Source organism: Podarcis vaucheri (assembly GCF_965113315.1).
Source record: "Podarcis vaucheri genome assembly, chromosome: 1".
NCBI lineage: Eukaryota > Metazoa > Chordata > Lepidosauria > Squamata > Lacertidae > Podarcis > Podarcis vaucheri.
Window position 1 is genome coordinate 6,799,787 of NC_138759.1, and position 24,896 is coordinate 6,824,682.

General features: G+C 46.4%; 2 protein-coding genes across 3 annotated transcripts in view; both read left to right on the top strand.

Annotated features, from left to right (window-relative positions):
• The window catches only part of SLC35F4 (solute carrier family 35 member F4), a 159,654-nt gene extending 142,506 nt beyond the window's left edge, over positions 1-17,148 (top strand). The window contains exons 5-8 of one of the 2 annotated variants that reach the window (XM_082218834.1): positions 9,174-9,299; positions 11,451-11,643; positions 14,647-14,736; positions 16,645-17,148. In XM_082218834.1, the coding sequence (XP_082074960.1) occupies positions 9,174-9,299; positions 11,451-11,643; positions 14,647-14,736; positions 16,645-16,886 (651 nt within the window). In that variant the 3' untranslated portion in view covers positions 16,887-17,148. Of the gene's footprint in view, positions 1-9,173; positions 9,819-11,450; positions 11,644-14,646; positions 14,737-16,644 lie in introns of those variants that run through there. The other variant, XM_082218833.1, reaches the window with a different exon arrangement.
• Positions 17,149-17,244: 96 nt separating this feature from the next.
• CCDC198 (coiled-coil domain containing 198) overlaps positions 17,245-24,896 on the top strand; it is a 32,133-nt gene continuing 24,481 nt past the window's right edge. The window contains exon 1 of the mRNA XM_082219467.1: positions 17,245-17,473. Within this exon, the coding sequence (XP_082075593.1) occupies positions 17,260-17,473 (214 nt within the window). The 5' untranslated portion in view covers positions 17,245-17,259. The remainder of the gene's footprint in view (positions 17,474-24,896) is intronic.

The window sequence follows — 24,896 nt, forward strand, 5'->3', positions numbered from 1 at the left end:
GACATTAAAAACTTCCCTAAACAGGGCTGCCTTCAGATGTCTTCTAAAAGTCAGATAGTTGTTTATTTCCCTGACATCTGATGGGAGGGCGTCGTTCCACAGGGCGGGTGCCGCCACTGAGAAGGCACCCTTTCGGAAAGATTGAAGGATGTGTGCTGCAAGGGATTGTTTAAGAAGCAAATGCTACCCATCAGTATTAAAAGGAAAGGCTTTTTTAACGCCACCGTTCCTGATTTCTATTTCCGTAGCACAACAAAGCCCCAAATGCTCTCCCAAAATAACCCGTGCATCTTTTCAACTCGCGGCACCGTCAATTAATGTTTGCCCTCGCCAGTTAAAATTGTCCTCCCGGCGGCAAATTAACTGAACGAAAGCTTTTGTGGGTTAATCCGTTGATTAAACCGATTTGAGCTGCCTACTCCAGTGTTTATTCCATGGTTCTCTCTGTCCAATTTACTCTGCCCTTTAATGAACACACGTATAAACTAGAGATAAGCAAACCGGTGGGATGAGCCGATGAAGGAGGATGCCTTCTTGTGCCGCGATGCAGAATGAAGGAGCCGGGAGATCTTTGCGGGGCACTGCAAGGAGAGAGGGGCTGTTGTACTCAAGATCAGCTTCTGGGCTTCCCAAGGGCAGTTAGGATGCTGGAGTGGAGGGTGTGGTGGGAGAAATTTGGTTCCATTTGTATTTTAATATCTGCACCTCTCTGAATTTTGAGGTGCGGTTCTGCAGCCAAGGAACGTACAGTGGTACCTCGGGTTACAGACGCTTCTGGTTATAGACTCTGCTAACCCAGAAATAGTACCTTGGGTTATGAACTTTGCTTCAGGATAAGAACAGAAATTGCACGATGGCAGCAGGAGGCCCCATTAGCTAAAGCGGTGCTTCAGGTTAAGAACAGTTTCAGGTTAAGAACAGACCTCCAGAACGAATTAATTCCTTAACCTGAGGTACCACTGTATGGGGACACAGGTGGAGCTGTGGGTTAAACCACGGAGCCTAGGACTTGCCGATCAGAAGGTCGGCGGTTCGAAACCCCGCGACGGGGTGAGCTCGGTCCCTGCTCCTGCCAACCTAGCAGTTCGAAAGCACGTCAAGTGCAAGTAGATAAATAGGTACCGCTCTGGTGGAAGGTAAACGGTGTTTCCGTGTACAGCTCTGGTTCGCCAGAAGTGGCTTAGTCATGCTGGCCACATGACCCGGAAGCTGTACGCCGGCTCCCTTGGCCAATAAAGCGAGATGAGCGCTGCAACCTCAGAGTCGGCCACAACTGGACCTAATGGTCAGGGGTACCTTTACCTTTACCACTGTATACAAAAATGCATGTTTTTTTGTGAAAATACCATGCAAGCGTCTCCCCACAAACCCAGGGGTTATGTTCCTGGGAACCATGCGTATATGTGAGAACACCACCTAAAAAGCCTCTAAACCCTTGGAAACCCTTGAAAAACTCTTTTAAAAATCCGCTGAACTCCACCACAATCGCTCCCTCCAAACCTCCTTTCTCAAACTCCAACTCTCACCAGGCTCCTGGAATTGCAGTTGCAAAGGCCCCTGCAATCACTAGCTGTTTCCCCACACTTTTCACACAATTCTTGCAGTTTCCCCGCTCTTTCTGGGTCATTCTAGCCCTTTACGCAGCTTTCTGCAGCTTTAAATCAATTTATTCGATTGTTTTGCGGTGCCACGCGTTATGCACGAGCTCAAGTGGGGAGACGCCTGCACAAAAGGGCATTCTAGTAAGGGAACCTGCTTAGCAGAAATGTGTGTGTTTGGAGAATGAATTTGTGCTAAAATGCTTTCGAAGAAGGTTAGAAAAATTCACGGAGGCTAAAGCTATCGTGGTTGCTTCTGCTCTGCTTGGAGGCGGTAATGTGGCTGAACATCAGTTGGTGCAAACCACAGGATGGGAGAGGGCTCTCACACTCGGGTCCTGCCTGCAGGCTTCCTATGGGGATCTGATTGGCCACTGTAAGAAAAGGATGCTAGATTAGATGGACCATGGGCTGGTCCTGCAGGAAGGCTCTTCTTGGGTTTTCATGGCTCCAAGGCTCTTCCTCAAGAAGCAGTCTCCTTCTCACAGAATGTAGCCCAAGTTGGGTCTGTCGGATTCTCTAGCCTTTATCAGAGGTAACTGGCCACTTTCCCGGCACTCGGCTTGAGATCCTTGTTGACCTCCCCGTCTGCGTCTCCTGGCAGGATACAGGCAAGGTCACGATCGGCGATCCCACTCAACGTGAGAGGGACACACCACTCCTCCCTCCTCCCTGCTTCCCCAGGGAGGGGAAAGAGACAGACAGAAATCTATTTACATGTCTTTATTTCTGTCTTTGCAGCAGTACAGAGAAACACGTCTGCACTTTCCTGTCTCCAACAGTAGAGAGATAAAACTCCACCCCTGTACTTCCAGTACAGGTCAGATGACACTCTGAGCTAACATCCGGTGCTCAGCACAGTGAATAGACTGCCCCTTTGTTCCCAGGGTACAGTCCCCAACAATCACATCCTGTTTTGCATTCCAGCCAGCTGCAGCTCGCTCCCGCATTGCTGCTTTTCCGTAACAGGGTCATGCCTTCTTCTTCTTCTTCTTCTTCTTCTTCTTCTTCTTCTTCTTCTTCTTCTTCTATCCCTCATAGCTGAGTAAGATTGTCTTCCATAAACACAGTTTTAAGAATGAATCCATAAGTGACTGTGGAGGCCAATTCTGGATCCACACGTCCTTCCACAGTGGGGACATTGATGTCCGGGTGGGAGTTGATCACGGTGAGGGTTTGCAAAGCATGCCTACCTCTTAGCACATTTCTCCCTTTCGTCCTGCGTTCAAGTGTCTTCAAAGCCCAGGACACCTTTGGTAAAGGCTGTTCTCCAATTGGAGCGCTCGCAGGCCAGTGTTTCCCAGTTGTGTTTATACTACATTTTTTAAGATTTGCCTTGAGAGAGTCTTTAAACCTCTTTTGTTGACCACCAGCATTATGCTTTCCATTTTTAAGTTGGAAATAGAGTAGTTGCTTTGGAAGATGACAATCAGGCATCAGCACAACAAGACCAGTCCAACGAAGTTGATGTTGAAGAATCATCGCTTTGACACTGGTGATCTTTGCTTCTTCCAGTACACTGGTGTTAGTTCGCCTGTCTTCCCAAGTGATGTGTAACATTTTTCGGAGACACCGTTGATAGAATCTTTCTATTTCTCACCCAAATGACAGTGTGCTATCATAAACAGGCAAGTGACAAAGATTTAGCAAGATCTCAGAGGCCGCCTGCACCGTCGAGAAACACACACCAACAACGTAAGGCTCCCCATTCACACTGTGTACCTTACAAAGTCCTTGATGAGTACTCTTCTCGCCCTGTTAGCCCCCAAAACCGTCATTCCTTCATCCATTGCAAAAGACCAATAACAGAAACAAATTTGGCTTGGGAGCAGCCTTGCCCAAATTGCTTTTAAATCTAAAATATCCTTAAAAATCATAGAATCAACAATCTGTCAGCATCGCCCTAGAGCCAGTGCACCAACTGGACTCTTGCACCTCAACCCCGACTGGGCTGGGCGAGCTGGGAAGCACCGCCAGAGACCTCCTTCTCGCAGGAACAGGTCACAGTGCTGTGGACTCACACCTCAGAGCTGAGAGCACCGGATTCACTGTCTCAACAATACAGTCGTTGCGCAGCAGAGTTTTGCAGAGTCTTGCAGAGTATAAACCACTCGGAGAGCAGCTCTGTAGAATATCTTCCTTTTATTCTATAACTACAACTATGATACAAAACTATATACAGAGCTGAATATTCTAAGCATAAATCAATGCTACACTGAGAGTCTGCAGCTGCTCTTAGCAGCAATCTTATCTCTAGGATCTCTAACACTCTCACTCTCTCCGATACACTGACTGACTGACTCTCTCTCTCACACACAGATATGTTGCTGGGCAGAATAAGTAAATAGGCAGGACACGCCTCCTCTTCTCTGTGGAGTCAGCAGAGACCATCAGGAGATGGTCAGGAGATTCTTGGGTATGGGAGGGGTGAAATCTCCTCATCCTCCCCCATTTCATCCGACCATTTCAAGAATCTTTAACATAACTGCAATTTACATATACACTCCAAAAGTTGTTCTCTGCTTACAACCTTGGTTAACATATTTGCAGGTATCTCTCTTCCCAGCATATAACACACTTTTACAATACCATTGAATAAGCAGCTTCTGGAAAAATCTTCATACACATTTCTTCCTCTCAAATGCAAATTGACATCTCTAACTAGGCAGATTTGAACAAACCATTTTCAGAACTCAAATACACGTTTTCCTTCAAATATCAGGTAAGGAAATAAATAAAGCGTTTTGTGCTACTACTCTCAGCACACTTCATGCTAGGTTTGAAAACCCCACCAGAGTTGCTTGTGACCGCAGTCTTTGCAAACTCTTCAGAAAACCTTTTCGGTGGTACACCCTTGGTTGTTCTCTCGGACCTGCACAGAACTCTTTGATCCTCTTGTTCTGGTGCTTCCTCCTCTTTGGGAGAATGGGGAGCTAAAGTATATGAAGCTGCTAAGTCTGAGTCAGCGTCAGACTCACCTGAGGCTTTTGGGCTCTGATAATCTGTGCCATCATCTGGAACTACATTGGCATCAGGATTATCACCACCAACAACACTTGCCTCCCTCTTATCTTTCTTTGCCCCTTTTGCACCATCATCACAAATGGGATGGCACTGAAAAACGCCAACTTTGTCCCATTGTGGATTGTCATCAATACTCCTGGTCAGCCTTATGGTTTTCGTGTCTGTGATCAGAACACGATAAGACCCTTTCTCATATCCTAGGAAAATACCATGTTCTCCACGCTTGCTCAGTTTGTCACCTTGCGAGGTGTGCACCCAAACCTCCGAACCAAAAATTTTAAAATGCTTTACACATGGCTTTCCTCCGTGAAGCATCTCATATGGGGTGCAATTTATACTAGACTGGTACCTCCTGTTATACACGTGACAGAAAAACGAAAGAGCTTCGGCCCAAAAAGGATTGGGCAGCCCCGAATCATGTAACAGTGTTCTGATTCCTTGCTGCAGAGTCTGGTTTACTCTCTCACATAAACCATTCTGCCAGGGTGATCTGGGCGTGGCCGTCCTATGCTCAATGCCCTGTTCAGAAAGAAAACTCTCAAACTCTTCTGAACAAAACTCTCCACCCTTGTCTGTGAAAAGAAAACGTACATTCTCATTATGTACATTTCTGAGCCATTTACAAAACTGGCGAAACTTGGTAAAGGCTTCAGACTTTTTCTGCAGCATATAGATCCAAACATATTTTGAATAGGAGTCTATCAGAACCATGAAAAACCTTGAATTGCCTCTAGAGAGCGCTAGAGGCCCCACTAAGTCTGCATGAATGACTTCATATGGTTTCTTGGCCTCTCTCCCAGACTCTGTACCTTTGGGAGCTTGCCTTGCCTTACTCTCTGCACAAGAAACACATTTCATGTGGTAGGGACATTCTTTCAACCTCATACCCTGAACCATATCAGGCATTTTTGCCACAGCCTGGAAATTCAGATGAGCATAAATACGGTGATAATAATGAATACATTGGTCATGCAACTTCTCATTCTTATCCACAGATAAATTGCAACACTCTTTCTCAGTTGCTTCTGCAGTGCCTATACCTGAAACAAAAGGCAATTGGTACAATCCATTTACACATTTTGCATACAGAATGAGCTTGCCATCTCTAAGAATTTCACAGCGAGATTTAGCAAACACCACCTTAAACCCTTGACGATCAAGCTGGGAAACACTCAACAAATTGTCCTGAATATCAGGTGCATACAGGACATTCTTAATAGTTGCATTCAGGCTCTTTAAGAACACAGTTCCCTGAGCCACACTCGTGAGAACTGTCCCATCTGCTTGATGAATTTCTTTCTCTTGCTTCTCAAGCTGAACAAAGAGATTCTTATCTTTGGCCACGTGGTTTGAACAGCCAGAGTCGACCACTAAGAAACTCCGCCCACGTTGACTGGAACAGCGAGAGATCAAGGCCTTTGAAGTAGCAGGTGCTTGGGGATTTCCTCCTCCTCCCCCTCTGCCTCTGAAGTTTCCCTTCTTCTTTGAAGACTTCTTGCACTGGAAACTCAAATGGCCTTGTGCTCCACATGAAAAGCACCGCTTCAGTTTCAAAGCTTTAACAGCAGCAGTTTCACTTTCACTTTCCCCTGCTGAAGACTTAGGCACATTTTCAAGCACATTTTTAACAGCACAGTTTTCCCGGCTTTCTCTAACAGCCTGTCTGCGATCCCACTCATTCAGAAGCACGCTAGACACATAATCTTCTGTTAGCCGGTCAGAAGGCATTGTAGAAATCTGGGCAGCCACTCCATCATAAGACTCATCTAGGCTATTGATCATCAGCATTGCAAATACAGCCTCTGAAATAGCCAGGTCTCGCTGAACAAGGTCCTGTCTGAGACGCTTTAATTGAGATAGATGGCTAGGCAAATCACCACCTTTCTCCAACTGCAGCCTGCACAGCTTCTTAAAGAAAATCACACTGGAACCAGCATTCTGCCTCAGATGCATATCTCTCAACTTATGCCAAACAGCTTGTGCAGTCTCTTGACCCTCTAAGTTCACCAGCAAGTGGTCTGAAACACTCAAAACAATTGTCCCTCGGGCTTTCATATCTGCAGCATGCCATTCAGCCCAATCATCATCATCCTTATCTGGAGGGTCATCTTCTATCGTGTGAAATAGCTTTTCCCTCTGTAAAAGCGCTTTCATCTTTACTTGCCAAACTCCATAGGTTTCAGGCGTGAGCAGAGGAAAGGACAGAGCCATCTGGCCAGAATGTGCACAGGCCATGTCTGCTATTACTTAGAGCAAGACACTTCCCTCGTGCAACACAGATAAAGCCTTGACTCCTTCAGCCACTCTCTCTCCCACTCAGAGCGCAATTAACAGGCAAACAGGGATGCTATCTTCTTCCTTTGGCAGTCAGCAACATACCTCCATAAATCAAGCAGCAGCAACAGCAACAGCGGCAGCTTGAATACTCTGCTCCAAAACAGCTCTGCTTCTGGGCACCACAAATCAGTCCAGCATGCAGCGTCCGTTCCACCGTCCGGCAATCAGCAACAGAAACCTCTGGCGACTGGGACGACTAGGACGCTTGGGATGACTGGAACAACGCCAGGTCAGACGACTGGAACAACGACTGGGCCCACAACCGATGTCAGCATCGCCCTAGAGCCAGTGCACCAACTGGACTCTTGCACCTCAACCCCGACTGGGCTAGGCGAGCTGGGAAGCACCGCCAGAGACCTCCTTCTCGCAGGAAACGGTCACAGTGCTGTGGACTCACAGCTCAGAGCTGAGAGCACCGGATTCACTGTCTCAACAATACAGTCGTTGCGCAGCAGAGTTTTGCAGAGTCTTGCAGAGTATAAACCACTCGGAGAGCAGCTCTGTAAAATATCTTCCTTTTATTCTATAACTACAACTATGATACAAAACTATATACAGAGTCTGCAGCTGCTCTTAGCAGCAATCTTATCTCTAGGATCTCTAACACTCTCACTCTCTCCGATACACTGACTGACTGACTGACTCTCTCTCTCACACACAGATATGTTGCTGGGCAGAATAAGTTAATAGGCAGGACACACCTCCTCTTCTCTGTGGAGTCAGCAGAGATCATCAGGAGATGGTCAGGAGATTCTTGGGTATGGGAGGGGTGAAATCTCCTCACAATCGTGGGGTTGGAAAGCTACACCAAAGAGTTATCTAGTCCAGCCCCGCAAGGCAGGAATCTCAGCTAAAGCATCCATGACAGAAATTGCCATTCAGCTTCTGCTGTCAAGCAGCTCTTACTGTCAGAGAGTTCTTCCTGAAAAAGTCCCTTCACCGAATTTTATGAAAAGAGGGGATGTGCTATAATCATCATCATCATCATCATCATTATTATTATTATTATTAATTTATACCCCGCCCATCTGGCTGGGCTTCCCCAGCCACTCTGGGCGGCTTCCAACAAAACACTAAAATACAGTAATGCATCAAACATTAAAAGCTTCCCTAAACAGGGCTGCCTTCAGATGTCTTCTAAAAGTCTGGTAGTTGTTGTTCTCTTTGACATCTGGTGGGAGGGCTTTCCACAGGGCGGGTGCCACCACCGAGAAGGCCCTCTGCCTGGTTCCCTGTAACTTGGCTTCTCGCAGTGAGGGAACCCCCAGAAGGCCCTCAGCGCTGGACCTCAGTGTCTGGGATGGACGATGGGGGTGGAGACGCTCCTTCAGGTATACTGTTACCAAGACAACCCCGTTGTTGTCCCCATAGTCCGGGTGGGGTGGTGGGGTGTCCCAAAATGGGCAGTGGGGTTACCAGGGTGACTATCAGACTTTGCAAAGCTAGTATCGCAGGATGAAGTTCATCCATTTCGCTGAATGAATTAAGCTGAATAGTTTCAACTGGATTTTGAGGAAACGTGCAATTAATTGTTACTGTTCTTAATTTTATTTAGCTATTACTTTCCTTAGGGAGTCCTGTAAAGCACTATTCCATTATGGTGGTCTGTCCCCACTCAGAGCCCCCTATTCAGAGGGAAATTAAGAGAGAGAGAGAGAGAGAGAGAGAGAGAGAGAGAGAGAGAACCAGTTCAACGTGCTGGTTTTGATCTATAAAGCCTTAAACAGCTCAGGACCTCAATACCTCAAGGACCGCCTCTCACCATAAGAACCTACCCAGATCCTAAAATCATCTTCTGAGGCCCTTCTTCATGTTCCTCATCTCCAAGAGGTCCAGGGGGTGGGAACACAAGAACGGGGCCTTTTCTGTGGTGGCCCCCTAGTTTGAGAATGTTCTCCCCAGGGTGGCTTGCCTGGGGCCTTCCTTTTATATTTTTAGGTGCCAGGTGAAAACATTCCTTTTCCACCAGGCGTTTGGCTGATTAACATTATATGCCCTTTTAAATGTGGGGTTTTTTTGAGGGGGAGGTTATTGCTGTGTTCATATTCTTATTTTTATTAAGTATGTTGTGTTTTTTTACGTTGTGAACTGCCCTAAGATCTAAGGATGAAGGCCGGTATGCAAATGTAATGAACAAACCAACCGACAAACCTCACAGCATCTCTTTACGAGTGACACAATTGCTCTAAATTTCTTTCTTTGTGGATTACGCAGATAGTTGCTGCAATCATGGCCATCACTGGAATCGTCATGATGGCGTACGCAGATGGTTTCCAGGGCGATTCGATTATCGGGGTCGCGTATGCCGTTGGGTCTGCATCGATGTCGGCGCTGTATAAGGCAAGTCCTTGCACACTTCCTTGCTATCTTAATGCTTTGAAGGAGGAGAGGAGCAAAATTCGACCTGCAGGAGAGCAAAGCAAGCTCTCCATGTGGGAAGGCCCCTTCCTTCCTTCCTTCCTTCTCTTCTCTCACCTGATTTACATTCTGCGCCACGTGCGTCAGGGGAAAGTTACGAGGGAGATAATTACTTTTGTGGCCCACCAAGGAATCAGTTTGGTTTCCCTTTATCGAGTCTTAATGAAAACTCTATTATTCCGCCGCGGTGAGATTAGCATCTGTGAGTCCCTCATTTTCCGCGCCGGTGTTTTCATCGACGCTCACTGTGCATGAGTGAGAGAGCATGCTGAAATGTCGAAGGAGGACCCCTCGGGTGAGAGGAGGAAGGTCTCGCCCACGATGCCCCTCTTTTTTGGAAGTCAAGCCTTACAAGGACGCGAGGGATTCTTGCCACGGCACTAACAGTCAAGAAACAGTGAGGAATCAACTCTTATCAAAAGTACCCTTACAAAGCTAGGAGAAGGCTTGTCCGCCAGTCCTACTGGGTGGCGCTGTAGTCTAAACCACCGGGCCTCTTGGGCTTGCCTATCGGAAGGTCAGTGGTTCGAATCACCGTGACGGGGTGAGCTCCCGTTGCTCGGTCCCAGCTCCTGCCAACCTAGCAGTTCAAAAGCATGCCGGTGCGAGTAGATAAATAGGTACCATTATGGTGGGAAGGTAAATGCTGTTTCTGTGCACCCTGGTTTCCATCACTGTGTCCCGTTGCGCCAGAAGCGGTTTAGTCCTGCTGGCCACATGACCCGGAAAGCTGTCTGTGGACAAACGCCGGCTTCCTCGGCCTGAAAGCGAGATGAGCGCCGCAACCCCATAGTTGCCTTTCACCGGACTCAAACGTCCAGGAGTCCTTTAAAGGTAAAGGAGCCCCTGACCATTAGGTCCAGTCGTGGCCGACTCTGGGGTTGCGCGCTCATCTCGCTTTATTGGCTAAGGGAGCCGGCAAACAGCTTCTGGGTCATGTGGCCAGCATGACTAAGCCGCTTCTGGCGAACCAGAGTAGCGCACGGAAACACCGTTTACCTTTCCACCAGAGCGGTACCTATTTATCTACTTGTACTTTGACGTGTTTTCGAACTGCTAGGTTGGCAGGAGCAGGGACCGAGCAACGGGAGCTCACCCCGTCGCGGGGATTCGAACCGCCAACCTTCTGATCGGCAAGGCTTAGGCTCTGTGGTTTAACCCACAGCGCCACCCGCATCCTTTACCTTTCACCTAAGTCTCTCAGCTTCTCCTAGGTGCGCACCTGACGAGGCAGTTGCTGCCACAGAGCTGCATGCAACCTGTTTCTGCTCCTCTCTCTTCAGTCCTCTCCTGGTCCTGGGAGACAATGGGAGCAGGAGGAGGAGCTGTGGAAGCCCTTGACTCTACCCCAGACTGACCTCTCCTTCCCTCCTCCTGCACCCATTCTTCACTCTTCAGTCCTGCAGTTCGTCCTGCCTCTTCCTCTCGTCTCTCAGCTGTTTCTCCTGGTTCACTGATCCCTCCTTCCATGTCAGTCTCCAATCCCTCTTCTCCCTGTACCCAGCCAGTCCCTGACCATGCCTCCCCACTTCAAGCGCTCTTTGCTATCTTCTGCAATGGGCATGACAAGCTTCCAGCCTATGAACTCAAAGCAGCACCCAAGAGCTGGCTGGTTTTCCAACTGGACTCTCCCAGGTCATGCCCACACAGGCCCCGCCCTCCATCCAGACCACGCCCCTCCACACAGGCCACACCCCCTCCTCACAGGCCACGCCCCTCACCAGCCCTGCCCTTGTTGAGCAGAGTGAGGTGGCCGCTTCAGGTCGGAGCTTTTGCGCGTCCCAAAAGGACACCAAATTGCTATTTCAATGGGTAGATAGTCGTAGAATTGTTGGGTTGGAAAGGGGTTCCAAGGGTCATCTAGCCCAACCCCCTTCTTGCCCCCAGGATTCCGTGCCTCAGATGTCAAAATAACTTGACCAGCTTTGGGGAAGTTGCACCATAGCTTTGGGAGGGAGGCTAACCCTTTGCTGAACTGCCTTGGGCACCAAAATATCTTGAGTTACTCTGTTCCCCAGCAACTGGGGAGGTTGCACTCAGCTTGAACTGTTTTCCCCTCCCCCCCCCATTTAGGTTCTCTTCAAGATGTTCCTGGGGAGCGCAAACTTTGGAGAAGCGGCCCATTTCATTTCTACCCTTGGCTTTTTCAACTTGGTCTTCCTTTCCTTTACACCGATCATCTTGTATTTCACCAAGGTGGAGTATTGGTCTCCCTTCTCGGCCGTTCCCTGGGGCTACCTGTGCGGAATAGCCGGCCTCTGGCTAGGTATTTATCCCTGTTTTATTGCTTTACCTGAATGTTTACGATTTGCACAACCGTCTCAAGGTGGCTGCGTGGAAGGTGTAGCGAGCTTGCTTTCCCTGCCCCAGAGGGCAGGATCCGAACCAACGGATTCGAATGACGAGAGAAGAGACTCTGACTAAACATCGGGAAGAACTTTCTGATGGCAAGAGCTGTTCAACAGTGGAACAGACTCAGTGCCAGTTGTCAGGGGTGATGAGAGGTCCAACAATATCTGGTTGGTCGCAGGTTTCCCATCCCTGACCTATATTATTATTGTTGTTGTTGTTGTTATTATTATTATTATTATTATTATTATTATTATTATTATTATTATTATTATTTAAAGGTAAAGGGACCCCTGACCATTAGGTCCAGTCGTGGCCAACTCTGGGGTTGCGGCGCTCATCTCGCTTTATTGGCCGAGGGAGCCGGCGTACAGCTTCCGGGTCATGTGGCCAGCATGACTAAGCTGCTTCTGGCGGACCAGAGCAGCGCACGGAAGCGCCGTTTACCTTCCTGCTGGAGCAGTACCTATTTATCTACTTGCACTTTTGGGTGTGCTTTTGAACTGCTAGGTTGGCAGGAGCAAGGACCGAGCAACAGGAGCTCACCCCATCACAGGGATTCGAACTGCTGACCTTCTGATCGGCAAGTCCTAGGCTCAGTGGTTTAGACCACAGCGCCACCCGCGTCCCTTATTATTATTATTTGCTAAATGTATTGGTTGCTTTTTTCTTGCCAAAGGCAACTGAAAGCAACAAACAAACAAACAACTGACAGCCCACCCACAGATCTGTTAAAACGAAGAAAAAAACAGAAAAAAATAATATATTTACTTCCTTGATGGATTACATGTTGCATAGTTCATACCGGAGGGCTTTCAAGAGGGAGGGGGCGATAAGATGAAGGTGACACATTTTTTATGTTTATTAGCTGTGAGCTGGGAAAGGGTTGTAGCTCAATAGTGGAGCAACTGCTTTGAGTGCAGAAGGTCCCATTAAGGCTGAGTGAGGCATGCGCCTAACTTTCAAGTCCCACTCCTTTCGACAAAGGGCTACAGCCCTAGTTCATTTTGCTGGGGGATATGCCCTATAAAACCCACTGGGACTTTAGGTATAGGCCACAGCTCAGCAAGAGAACATCTGCTTTGTATGCAGACGGTCTCAACCTGTCAGAGACGTTCCCCTTCTGACAGGCAAGAGAGGAATCCAGAAGGGAAGGGGAAGAGCCAGAGAGTACAGTGGTACCTCCGTTTTCGGACGGGATCCGTTCCAGGGCTCTGGTCGGATCCCGAAGTTTTCACACATGGAGGTGCCTGTTCTGTGCATGCACGCAGGACGAAACCCGGAAAAATACCGTATTTTTTGCTCAATAAGACACACTTTTTCCCTCCTAAAAAGTAAGGGGAAATGTGTGTGCGTCTTATGGAGCGAATGCAGGCTGCGCAGCTATCCCAGAAGCCAGGACAGCAAGAGGGATTGCTGCTTTCACTGCGCAGCTATCCCTCTTGTTGTTCTGGCTTCTGAGATTCAGAATATTTTTTTTTCTTGTTTTCCTCCTCCCAAAACTAGGTGCGTCTTATGGTCTGGTGCGTCTTGTAGAGCAAAAAATACGATACTTCCGGGTTTGCCGTGAGCATATCCCGAAGGATACGTAACCAGAGGTGCTCGTAAGTAGAGGTACCTGATTCCTTCACACAGTGAAAGCGAGATTTCTCACTCAGGAATGCAGCCTGGCCTTTCTGAAAGTAACACAGAGCAGAGAGAAGAGGGTGCAACAGAAGAGGGGAAAGGGATAGTAGGACCACAGTCTCCGAAAAGTTGGAGATTGAGTTGCTTGGCAGAAAAGCGCATGACAGGAAAGAGGTGGGGGGAAAGGTGCAGAGTATCTTGCTTCAACCAGAAAAAGAAGCTAGATCCGTCAACTGACTCCGAAGGTGACGAACGAGTGAATGAAGCTCAGACTGCTGAGCCCTGTAATTGCTGAATAAATCTGAAGTAATAAAGCTGTCAGAGGCTGCGTCTTGTGTGGGAGAGACTATCAAACCTGACACAACCCCCCCCCCCAGCTTTTTAGACTTTCAAATGGGTGACATTCCCAACCCAATCTCGAGATGCTAGGTAATCTGTTTGTATCCTCCGTGAATTTGTTTAATCCTCTCTTCACGCCATCCAAGGAGATGGCAGTCACTTTCTCCAGTGGGAGGGAGTTCCACAGTCTTTCTTGACTTTTCCCAAAATTCAAAGTCCCAAACCCTATAACCTTTCCTCATAGGTCGCTCCATCCGATTCATCATTTTGGTTGTCCTTTCCTGAACAGGTGGGATTTGTCATCCAGGGGTCAGCAAACTTTTTCAGCAGGGGGCCGGTCCTCTGCCCCTCAGACCTTGTGGGGGGCCGGACTATTTTTTTTTGGGGGGGGGAGGAATGAACGAATTCCTATGCCCCACAAATAACCCAGAGATGCATTTTAAATAAAAGCACACATTCTGCTCATGTAAAAACACGCTGATTCGCAGACTGTCTGCGGACTGGAATGAGAAGGCGATTGGGCCAGATCCAACCCCCAGGCCTTAGTTTGCCAACCCATGATCTAGAACCTTAGGAGGACAAGGCACTCTGGAAGAAAGATTTATTTACTGTATTTTTTGCTCTATAAGACTCATTTTTTCCCTCCTAAAAAGTAAGGGGAAATGTGTGTGCATCTTATGGAGCGAATGCAGGCTGCGCAGCTATCCCAGAAGCCAGAACAGCAAGAGAGATTGCTGCTTTCACTGTGCAGCGATCTCTCTTGCTGTTCTGGCTTCTGAGATTCAGAATATTTTTTTTCTTGTTTTCCTCCTCCAAAAACTAGGTGCGTCTTGTGGTCTGGCGCGTCTTATAGAGCGAAAAATTCAGTGTTTGCCGGTTCTGATCCTGGTGGTGCAGAAGATCTCTTTTTCTTCTTTTTCTCCACAACCTCACACTTTGCTGTTTTTCTCCGCAGCTTTCAACATCCTGGTGAATGTCGGAGTTGTGCTTACTTACCCAATCTTAATATCTATCGGGACATTGCTCAGTGTTCCTGGCAATGCAGGTATAAATAATGCCTTTTGATCAATGCAGTGGCTCTGCGTGTGGCCCGGGTTACTTGCTTATTTATTTACATAAAATTCCTAAGCCACACCCCCTAATGAATTGGAAAAAAAAATGTTTAAAAGCACCTTTCCAAAAAAAACACAACAACCCCAGAGTCCTTTTTGTTGGGGATAATTCAGATGGAAATTCACAGGTGTCAAAAAAGGTTATTTATGTATGCCACTACTGCGGCCCGTGTATTGTTAGCCCAAAAATGGAAAATGAGTGAGGTCCCAACCAAAGAAGAATGGCAACTTAAACTGATGGAATATGCCCAGTTTGCGAATCTAACATATAGAATAAGAGAACAAGAACAACATTCATTTAAAGAAGATTGGGAAATGTTTATTGACTGTATGGGGGGAAATTGTGTACACTTGAAATTGCTGGCAGCATTCAGATAAATTCAACAGTGTAAATAAGTTTCCATGGGTGTAATAATGAAATATATTGAATGATTTAGTTTATGTAAAGTGTGCAGGGATTTATGCTATGTAAAATGAACCATGGAAAGAGAAGAAGTGAAGTCATTTTATTTTTTAAGGTTGTTTAATGAATATTCTTAATTGTAAAACAAGAAATTTAATTAAAAATTATACATAAATTCTAATAATAATACATGGGGTAGGAGCAGGGCTGGATTTAGGTTTGCTGAGGCTCTAAGCTACTGAAGGTAATGGGGCCCTTTATATGTCCAGCTGTCCTTTGCCAACAACAATTTGTCGCTGCTTTTTGTGTTGAATATATTCTATATGGACCTAATAAGTATCTAAAGCCATTTGCACATGCAGAATTTAGGCACCCTATATATAGAAATGAGCAAACCAGTGATATTTGAGGGAGCAGGCTAGCAGGCGGGGCCCATGACTTACATCAGAGGAGCCTGCACAACACAAAACACTGTTGCTGTATGTAGGTTTTATTTTATTTGTTTTTCATCTTATATTTTGGAAAGGTACATCCAGGTTTTTTCCCCTTTAAATTTTTTTGGGGTCCCCAAGAGAGGGCCCCCCTAAGCTATAGCTTGTTTAGTTTATACATAAATCCAGCACTGGTAGGAGGTGGAAAGGTGGAACATATATGTAAATAATAATAATAATATAAGAACCTCTGTCTTCCGCTGTACAAAGACAGAAGCCGCAAGAGTCCACCCACTTTCCCCTCTGCCCACCCATGACATGAGGCCCTCAGGATGAGACAGCTCCCTTGACCATAGCTGTCAACCTTCCCCTTTTTTTGTGGGAAATTCCCTTATTCCAGCGCCATTTCCCGCTGCTTCCCACTGCTATCCCGGTTTGTTAGATATCCTGTAGACTGTCCCTGGGACAGGTGAGGCTGCTGATCCCTTATTTTCGAGGCTGCTGATCCCTTACAGTGGTACCTTGCAAGACGAATGCCTCGCAAGACAAAAAACTCGCTAGACGAAAGGTTTTTCCGTTTTCGATTTGCCTCGCAAGACGAATTTCACCTATGGGCTTGCTTCGCAAGACGAAAACGTCTCGCGACTTTGTTTCCTTTGTCCAAAAACAAAGACATGTTTTGTTTATAAAGTTAATTTATTTTCCCTTCAATTTTTGAACTGCTCTTTACAGTATGTGTGACTTTAAAGAGCAGTTAATAAACTGTTGTTGTACCAAATTTGGCTTTGTTTGGACTTTTTTTGACCATAGAAACGCATTAATTGATTTTCAATGCATTCCTATGGGATTTCGTGATTCGCAAGACGAAAAATTCGCTAGATGACAAAACTTGCGGAACGAATTAATTTCGTCTTGCGGGGCACCACTGTATTTTCAAATCTGAAAGTTGACAGCTATGCCCCTGACCCCATCTCTCGCTAATCTCCTTGCTCCCCTTTTCTCCCCAGCTGTCGATCTTCTCAAACGTGAGGTGATCTTCAGCGTGGTCCGTTTGGGAGCCACTACCATCATCTGCCTCGGGTTCCTGCTTATGCTCCTTCCGGAGGAATGGGACGAGATCACGCTGCGATTCATCAACAGCCTGAAGGAGAAGAAGGGTGAAGACCACCCTGAGGACGTCACGGACTCCAGCGTCCACTTCCGCAGCAGAAGTCGAGTCAACGGGACTGTGTCTATACCGCTGGCTTAGAGCCGGCCGGGCTTCAAGTTGCGTGCACGCCAATGTATATTCTGTGAATATGATTTAATAATTCCCTTTCCCCCCCCCCTCGCCCACTTGTATGCTTTAAAAAGAGACAGCTTTATTTTAAACAGGAATGGATTGTAAATTCAACGCTAAACACATCAGATACCTAAGCTGTTTACATTTGTACACTTTACCCAGGAGTAGGTGCAAATAAGGACAATAAATTCCTTTTTATACAGAAACGCAAATAAAAGAAAGCTATATATGTCTGTGTTTGGTTCTGGAGGTTGGCGGGGGGTCGGCGTTTGGAATTTGCGAAAAGCGCCGCGGGCGCCAGCTACAAAATGGCTGCCGTGGGAGTGCTGGGGGACACAAAATGGCTGCCATGGGGGACGGACGTGGGGGGACACAAAATGGCTGCCACATCCAAAAGAGCGGAAGAAGCGGCCGGTTCACAAAAAGCAGCTCGTTGATGGGAAAAGGCACCTACAGTACCCAGATTGTGGTCAGAGGGAGCCCTTGGCGCCTCTCCTCCGTTCAGAAGGGAAGGGATGGAGGGAATCCAGTTCTGGCATCTAATGAAATTTTGGGTTTTTTCCCCTGAAGGGGGTTGGCTCAGTGTAGAAGAGGCCAAGTGAGTGCAAATGGGAACCGATTGGGTAGATTGTGGGAGTTACTGGAAGGTGCATTGTGATATTATTATTATTATTATTATTAATATCTCGCCCATTGTGCTGGGTCTCCCCAGCCACTCTGGCCGGCTGCCAAAAAAATATTATTCTTTCTTCTTTGGAGATCACTCCCAGCTGAGTAAGATTGTCTTCCATAAACACGGTTTTAACAATGAGTCCGTAAGTGACTGCGGAGGCCAATTCTGGACCCATGTCCTTCCACAGTGTGCCTTCCTCTTAGAACATTTCTCCCTTGCGTCCTGAGTTCGAGCATCTTCAAAATCCCAACAGAATATTAAAAACACGATAAAACATCAGTCATTAAAAACTTCCCTAAACAGGGCTGTCTTCAGATGTCTTCTAAAAGTCAGATAGTTGTTTATTTCCTTGACATCTGATGGGAGGGCGTTCCACAGGGCGGGTGCCATCACCAAGAAGGCCCTCTGCCTGGTTCCCTGTAACCTCACTTCTCACGGGGAGGGAACCACCAGAAGGCCTTTGGAGTCCAAAATGACTCCCAGGCTGCACACCTGGTCCTTCAGGGACACAGTTATCCCATTCAGGACCAGGGAGTCCTCCACACCCGCCGTCCCCCTGTCCCCCCAAAACAGTACTTCTGTCTTGTAAGGATTCAACCTCAATCCGTTAGCCGCCATCCATCCTCCAACCACCTCCAGACACTCACACAGGACCTTCACCACCTTCACTGGTTCTGATTTGAAAGAGAGGTAGAGCTGGGTATCATCTGCATATTGATGGACACCCAGCCCAAACCCTCTGATGATCTCTCCCAGTGGCTGCATGTAGATGTTGAAAAGCATGGGGAAGAGGACAGAACCCTGAGACACCCCACAATTGAGAGTCCAGGGGTCTGAACACTCATCCCCCCCACACACATTACTTTCTGGACACGGCCCAGGAGGAAAGAGTGGAACCACTGAATAACAGTGCCCCTATAACAGATCCCATGACTGCCACAAGGTTAATAAAAGCTTTGGAGAGTTTATCCTGATCAGGGAAACAGCACCAGCAGATTGTTCATTAAAGGTAAAGGGTAAAGGGACCCCTGACCATTAGGTCCATTCGCGGAGGACTCTGGGGTTGCGGTGCTCATCTCGCTTTATTGGCCGAGGGAGCCGGCATACAGCTTCCGGGTCATGTGGCCAGCATGACTAAGCCGCTTCTGGTGAACCAGAGCAGCGCACGGAAATGCCGTTTACCTTCCCACCGGATTGGTACCTATTTATCTACTTGCACTTTGACGTGCTTTCAAACTGCTAGGTTGGCAGGAGCAGGGACTGAGCAACGGGAGCTCACCCAGTCGCGGGGATTCGAATGGCCAACCTTCTCATCGGCAACTCCTAGGCTCTGTGGTTTAACCCACAGCGCCACCCGCGTCTCTAGAGTGTTCATTGCTACAGCCCAAATCCACTTCACAGACACACTTTTATAGGTGCTTTAATGTTGGAAAAACCAATCTTAGATCTTTGGTGGTGTGTTGAGTTTCACACCAGTGTGCATTTTCCAGAATGGTAAAGGTAAAGCACTCCTGACAGTTAAGTCTATTCGTGGACAACTCTGGTGTTGCGGCGCTCATCTGGCAGACAGTTTTTCAGGGTCATGTGGCCAGCATGACTAAGCCGCTTTTGGCGCAACGGAATACCGAAACCAGAGCAGCGCACAGAAACACTGTTTACCTTCCTGCCGCAGCGGTACCTATTTATCTACTTGCACTTTTTGGTGTGCTTTTGAACTGCTAGGTTGGCAGGAGCTGGGACAGAGCAATGGGAGCTCACCCCATCTTGGGGATTCGAACTGCCGACCTTCTGATCGGCAAGCCCAAGAGGCTGAGTGGTTTTAAACAAGACTCCACTGGGGATTTGGGGATGAGACTTCATTTTTAAGTGAACTGAGCTGGTTCACACCCCTTGGACTAGTACACAGACTGGAACATTATTATTATTATTATTATTATTATTATTATTATTATTATTATTATTTCAGACTTTTCTCCATTTGAATTCAGTCTCTGGCACCACAAAAGTACCAAGATGTGTCAGAACAGCAATAAGCATTTTGGGATGAGATATGGTAAGACCTATGTACATTGGGATAAGATATATATTTAAATACAAGCTTTGTGGTTAAAAATATATATATTTAAATATGAATTTTCATATGGATTTTTTTTTAATGCAGAACAGGACAGGGCAGACCTTTGAATAAACCCATGTGGAACTGATAAGGATTTGAAACTGACTGATCCATTCATTTCTAGAACATCCCAGGCTAGGGATGGGGAGAAATTTGATTCAGATTGCATATAAAGATGAACCTACCTAAGCCACATATTCCAAAACACTACATGAACTGAAACACAGCCATCTTTTGAAATCTTCACTTTCTCAGATTTTACAGTGCAGTCCTCCAGCCAAATAATGTGTATTTAAAAAATAAAACAAAATGCATTTATTGGAGTGGAAGGGAACACACTCATGAAAATAATATAAATTAATTAATTGTGTTGGGCAAAATTGCATACAGATATGTGTATATCAGAAATTCAGAGACATCACCTTGCCAACAAAGGTCCGTATACTTAAAGCCATGGTTTCCCCAGTAGTGATGTATGGAAGTGAGAACTGGACGATAAAGAAGGCTGATCGCCGAAGAATTGATGCTTTTGAATTCTGGTGCTGGAGGAGACTCTTGAGAGTCCCATGGACTGCAAGAAGATCAAACCTCTCCATTCTGAAGGAAATCAGCCCTGAGTGCTCACTGGAAGGACAGATCCTGAAGCTGAGGCTCCAATATTTTGGTCACCTCATAAGAAGAGAAGACGACAGAGGACGAGATGGTTGGACAGTGTTCTCGAAGCTACCAGCGTGAGTTTGACCAAACTGCGGGAGGCAGTGGAAAACAGGAGTTCCTGGCGTGCTCTGGTCCATGGGGTCATGAAGAGTCGGGCACGACTAAACGACTAAACAACAACAATATCAGAAATTCACACTAAAATGCTGGTGAAGAACTGATGCAGAATTGTAGAGGACCGAAGACTAGAAAAACGAGAAAGTGAAACGGACAGATTTCCCTTTCCTTAACCCAGACAGAGTCTTATTTTCACTACCTATGAAAACAAGGGCGTAGATATCCTATTTTTGCAGACGAGCTTCAATGATCCGGAAGCAAAGCAATCCGCTAACTTAATTTTTTGCTGGGCGAAAACTGCCTTGGCGCTCCGAGCAAAGAAAAATACAATTTGACAAATGAGGCAGCTGTGAGATTGCATTCCTCGGCTCGTAAGGGCAATCAAGCCTCTCTCTGTCTCTGACGGGGAAAACAAAACGTGTGGCGAATAATGTCAGCTTGAGAAGCTTCCCAGAAACACAATAATGCATTTCCAAAAAGCTCTGGAAGGAAGCGGTGACAGCGGCGATGGCCTCTCACCGCAGTTCATATGCAACAGTTTATTGCTCCTCAGATTCATCTCTGCTGCAAACATGCCACCGATGGTACTTGAGTTCACAGGCAAGACCTAATGAAATCTAGGACACAGAGCGATGTGCTGTAATCTCTGGACTATCACATTATACCACAATATTTCTTGGAGTTATTTGATCAGTTTCATGGTGTGACACGGGGCTTGACTGCCGTGCTTTGCTGCCACAGGGTCTCAGAATTGAAATCAGGGCCAGATTTAGGATTGATGAGGCCCTAAGCTCCTGAAGGTAATGGGGTCCTTGATATGTCCAGCTGTCCTTTGTCAACAACAAATTGTCACTTTTGTGTGTGTTGAATATATGCTATATGGTAGTTGATGGACCTAGGTAAAGGTAAAGAGACCCCTGACCATTAGGTCCAGTCGTGGCCGACTCTGGGGTTGCGGCGCTCATCTCGCTTTATTGGCCAAGGGAGCCGGCGTACAGCTTCCGGGTCATGTGGCCAGCATGACTAAGCCGCTTCTGGCGAACCAGAGCAGCGCACGGAAACGCCGTTTACCTTCCCGCCGGAGCGGTACCTATTTATCTACTTGCACTTTGACGTGCTTTCGAACTGCTAGGTTGGCAGGAGCAGGGACCGAGCAACAGGAGCTCACCCCGTCGCAGGGATTCGAACCGCCGACCTTCTGATCGGCAAGTCCTAGGCTCTGTGGTTTAACCCACAGTGCCACCTGTGTCCCTAATAGGTATCTAAAGCCATTTGAACATGTTGCCATGCGACCAGTCCATGCAGAATGTAGGCACCCTATATATAGAAAGGAGCAAACCAGTGATATTTGAGGGAGCAGGCTAGCAGGCAGGGCCCATGACTTACATCATAGGAGCCTACACAACACAAAACACTGTTGCTGTATGTAGGTTTTATTTTATTTGTTTTTTTATCTTATATTTTATAAATGTACATCCAGTTTTGTTTTCCTTTATTTTTTTGGGGGGGGCAAGAGAGTGGGGCCCTAAGCTATAGCTTGTTTATCTTATGCGTAAATCCGGCACTGATTTAAATGAATATTGGAGACCATGTTCCGAAGTCAAATGGCTCTCCTTTGGATGTTTCAAAAAATAATAAAACCAAAAGTATCCAGGGAAGGACCAAAGCTCAGTGTTAGAGCATCTGAAGAATGTCATGGGTTCAAACCCCAACATCTCCAGGCAGGGCCGGGAGAGGTCTTTGTCTGAAACTCTAGTGAACTGCTGCTGTTGGTGAACTGGGTGGCCTGTCAGTGTCACTCGGTATAAGGCAGGATAAAACTCTCTCTGGGTGTCAGCAGTCCAGTCCCCGGCTTGATCACACAGCAAGCGTAGTTAATCAAAAAGGAGGATTTATTGTCAAAACAACAGATCGCTCCGGATGGCTCGTAATACAGCCTCCTGGCATCCTCAGTCATGATGACGCTTCTGAAGACTCCTTCCGGTTACAGATGTCAGCTTCACCTTTGAGCCAGTGCCAACGACTGGGCTCAACCTCTTCAGCCCCGACTGGGCCAGGCGAGCTGGAAAAGCACTCCCAGAGACCTTCCACGCAGCAAGCAGGTCTAAGTGCTGTGGACTCACAACTTAGAGCTGTGAGCACCAAACTTAGTTCCAAAAGTCAGCCGAGCAGAGCAGAGTATGAACCACACGAACGATAGCTCTGAAGTATAACTTCTTTTATTCTCTACAGCTACTGCATAAACTAACTAAAGACTAATCGGAGACGCTGGACTGCATGAGTGTTACAGCTGCTTGAGCAGTCACCTTTTATATATATAATGATAACACTCAGACTCCCACAGACTGGAGTGGAAGACGCGATGAGCAAAATCCGCCCCCTCCTTTCTGAAACATTGTCAGCAGATTCTTGCAATGGGAGGGGTGAAATATCCTCAACAGAAGGTATTGAACTTTCTCACTTTGCGCCTCTTGCTTTGTTTCCGGTCCAACAGCCTTCCCCTTAGCCTACTCTTAGGAGGAATTTTTTTTTTTGTAAAATATTTATTAAAGTTTCAGAAAAAGGAATTACATAAAAACAAGAAATACAAAAGTAAAAGACAAAAATAAAAATACAAGAAAAATACAGAATAAAAAAGGTAAGTACACTTACAGAAAAAAGGGAAAAAAAATAAAAATAAAAAAATCAATCTTTCCATATCTTACATTCATATCCTTTTTTCCCTGACCTCCTCATACCTCCCTTTTTGTGTTCCGATTCAATTAATTAATTCAGCAATTTCTTTCCCTCCTTATTATCCTGATCTTTAATCTTAATATATTGTAACATTAATTTTTTACCTATTTAGAGATCCAATTTTCCATATTCTTTTATATCACTACAGCTAGAAACCACTTAACTTCAATCAAACATCATTCTAACATTCATTAATTTTGCAATATTTCTGTAAATAATCTTTAAATTTCTTCCAATCTTCTTCCACCGACTCTTCTCCCTGGTCTCGGATTCTACCAGTCATTTCTGCCAATTCCATGTAGTCCATCACTTTCATCTGCCATTCTTCCAAAGTGGGTAGATCTTGTGTCTTCCAATAATTTGCGATGAGTATTCTTGCTGTACTCTTAGGAGGGATTGGCTCTGCTCCAATCTCTTCCTGATCTGACAAACTGCTTCCTTCTCTGTTCGTGCCAGTTTGCACTCCTTGAGAGCGTTGGCTGGGTTCCGGCCCGCTCTCAGCCATTCCCTTATCAATTAGCATTGCAAGGGGCGGGGGAGTTAGCACTAGCCAATGCTCATCCTTCCTGGCAGTTAACCCACTCTGTTCCTGGCTGCCTTCTTCAGCTGGTTGCAAACCTTCACTGGGAGCTGGCTCATTCATGACACTGAGTCACTTTTGTCTCTCCTTCCTCAGTCCAAGCAAGCATCAGGCACCAGAGGCACCAACTTGAATAAAAAAAATTGGGGGGGGGGACACACACAGAGAGATAAGTCCTGCCCCCAATCCTAGCAATGGTGATACCTACTGCTGGTGAAATGGATTATTCCCAGGGCACCCCGTTTTTTATCCCCTGAACAGTCCTGTGAGGTTGACTGATCTCAGAAACAGCGACTCGTTCAGGGCTACTCTGAATTCTTAAAGCTAAAAAGGGACTTGAACCCAACTCTTCCCTGAGCTCAAGTTTCTAGATACAGTGGTGCCTTGGTTCTCAAACTTAATCCATTCCGGAAGTCTGTTCCAAAACCAAGGCGTGCTTTCCCATAGAAAATGGATTAATCCTTTCTAGAATTTTAAAAACAATCCCTAAAACAGCAATTTAACATGAATTTTATTAATTAACGAGACCAATGATCCGTAAAATGAAAGCAATAAACAATGTACTACAGTCACATAATCAATCAGTAGCTGAACTGGGTTCCACGCAGTCACAAAAACAAAACAAAAAAGAGCTGTAAAAACAAAAGCACAAAATAAATAGCAAAAACAGACAGACCTCAGTGTTAACACTCAAATCGGAAGCGTGGCACTCAAATCGGAACCACAGTACTCAAAACAGAGCACATTCGGCTTCCGAAAAGAGTTCACAAACCGGAACACTTACTTCCGGGTTGGCAGTGTTTGGGTTCCAGGTTCTTTGAGTACCAAGGCGTTTGAGAACCAAGGGACCACTGTCTCTGGTTGCCTCCCCACTGCCACCCAAAATCAGCAAGGGCTGGCTGCAAAATTGCTTGGGCATATTTTTAACACCCACCTTTACCCGTATTTTTCGCTCTATAACACACACCCGACCATAACACACACATAGTTTTTAGAGGAGGAAAACAAGAAAAAAAATATATTCTAAACAAAACAGTGGATGTATGATTTTTGTGGTTCATGCTGCGGCCACAGACATGTGATCTGACGGTGAGTTTG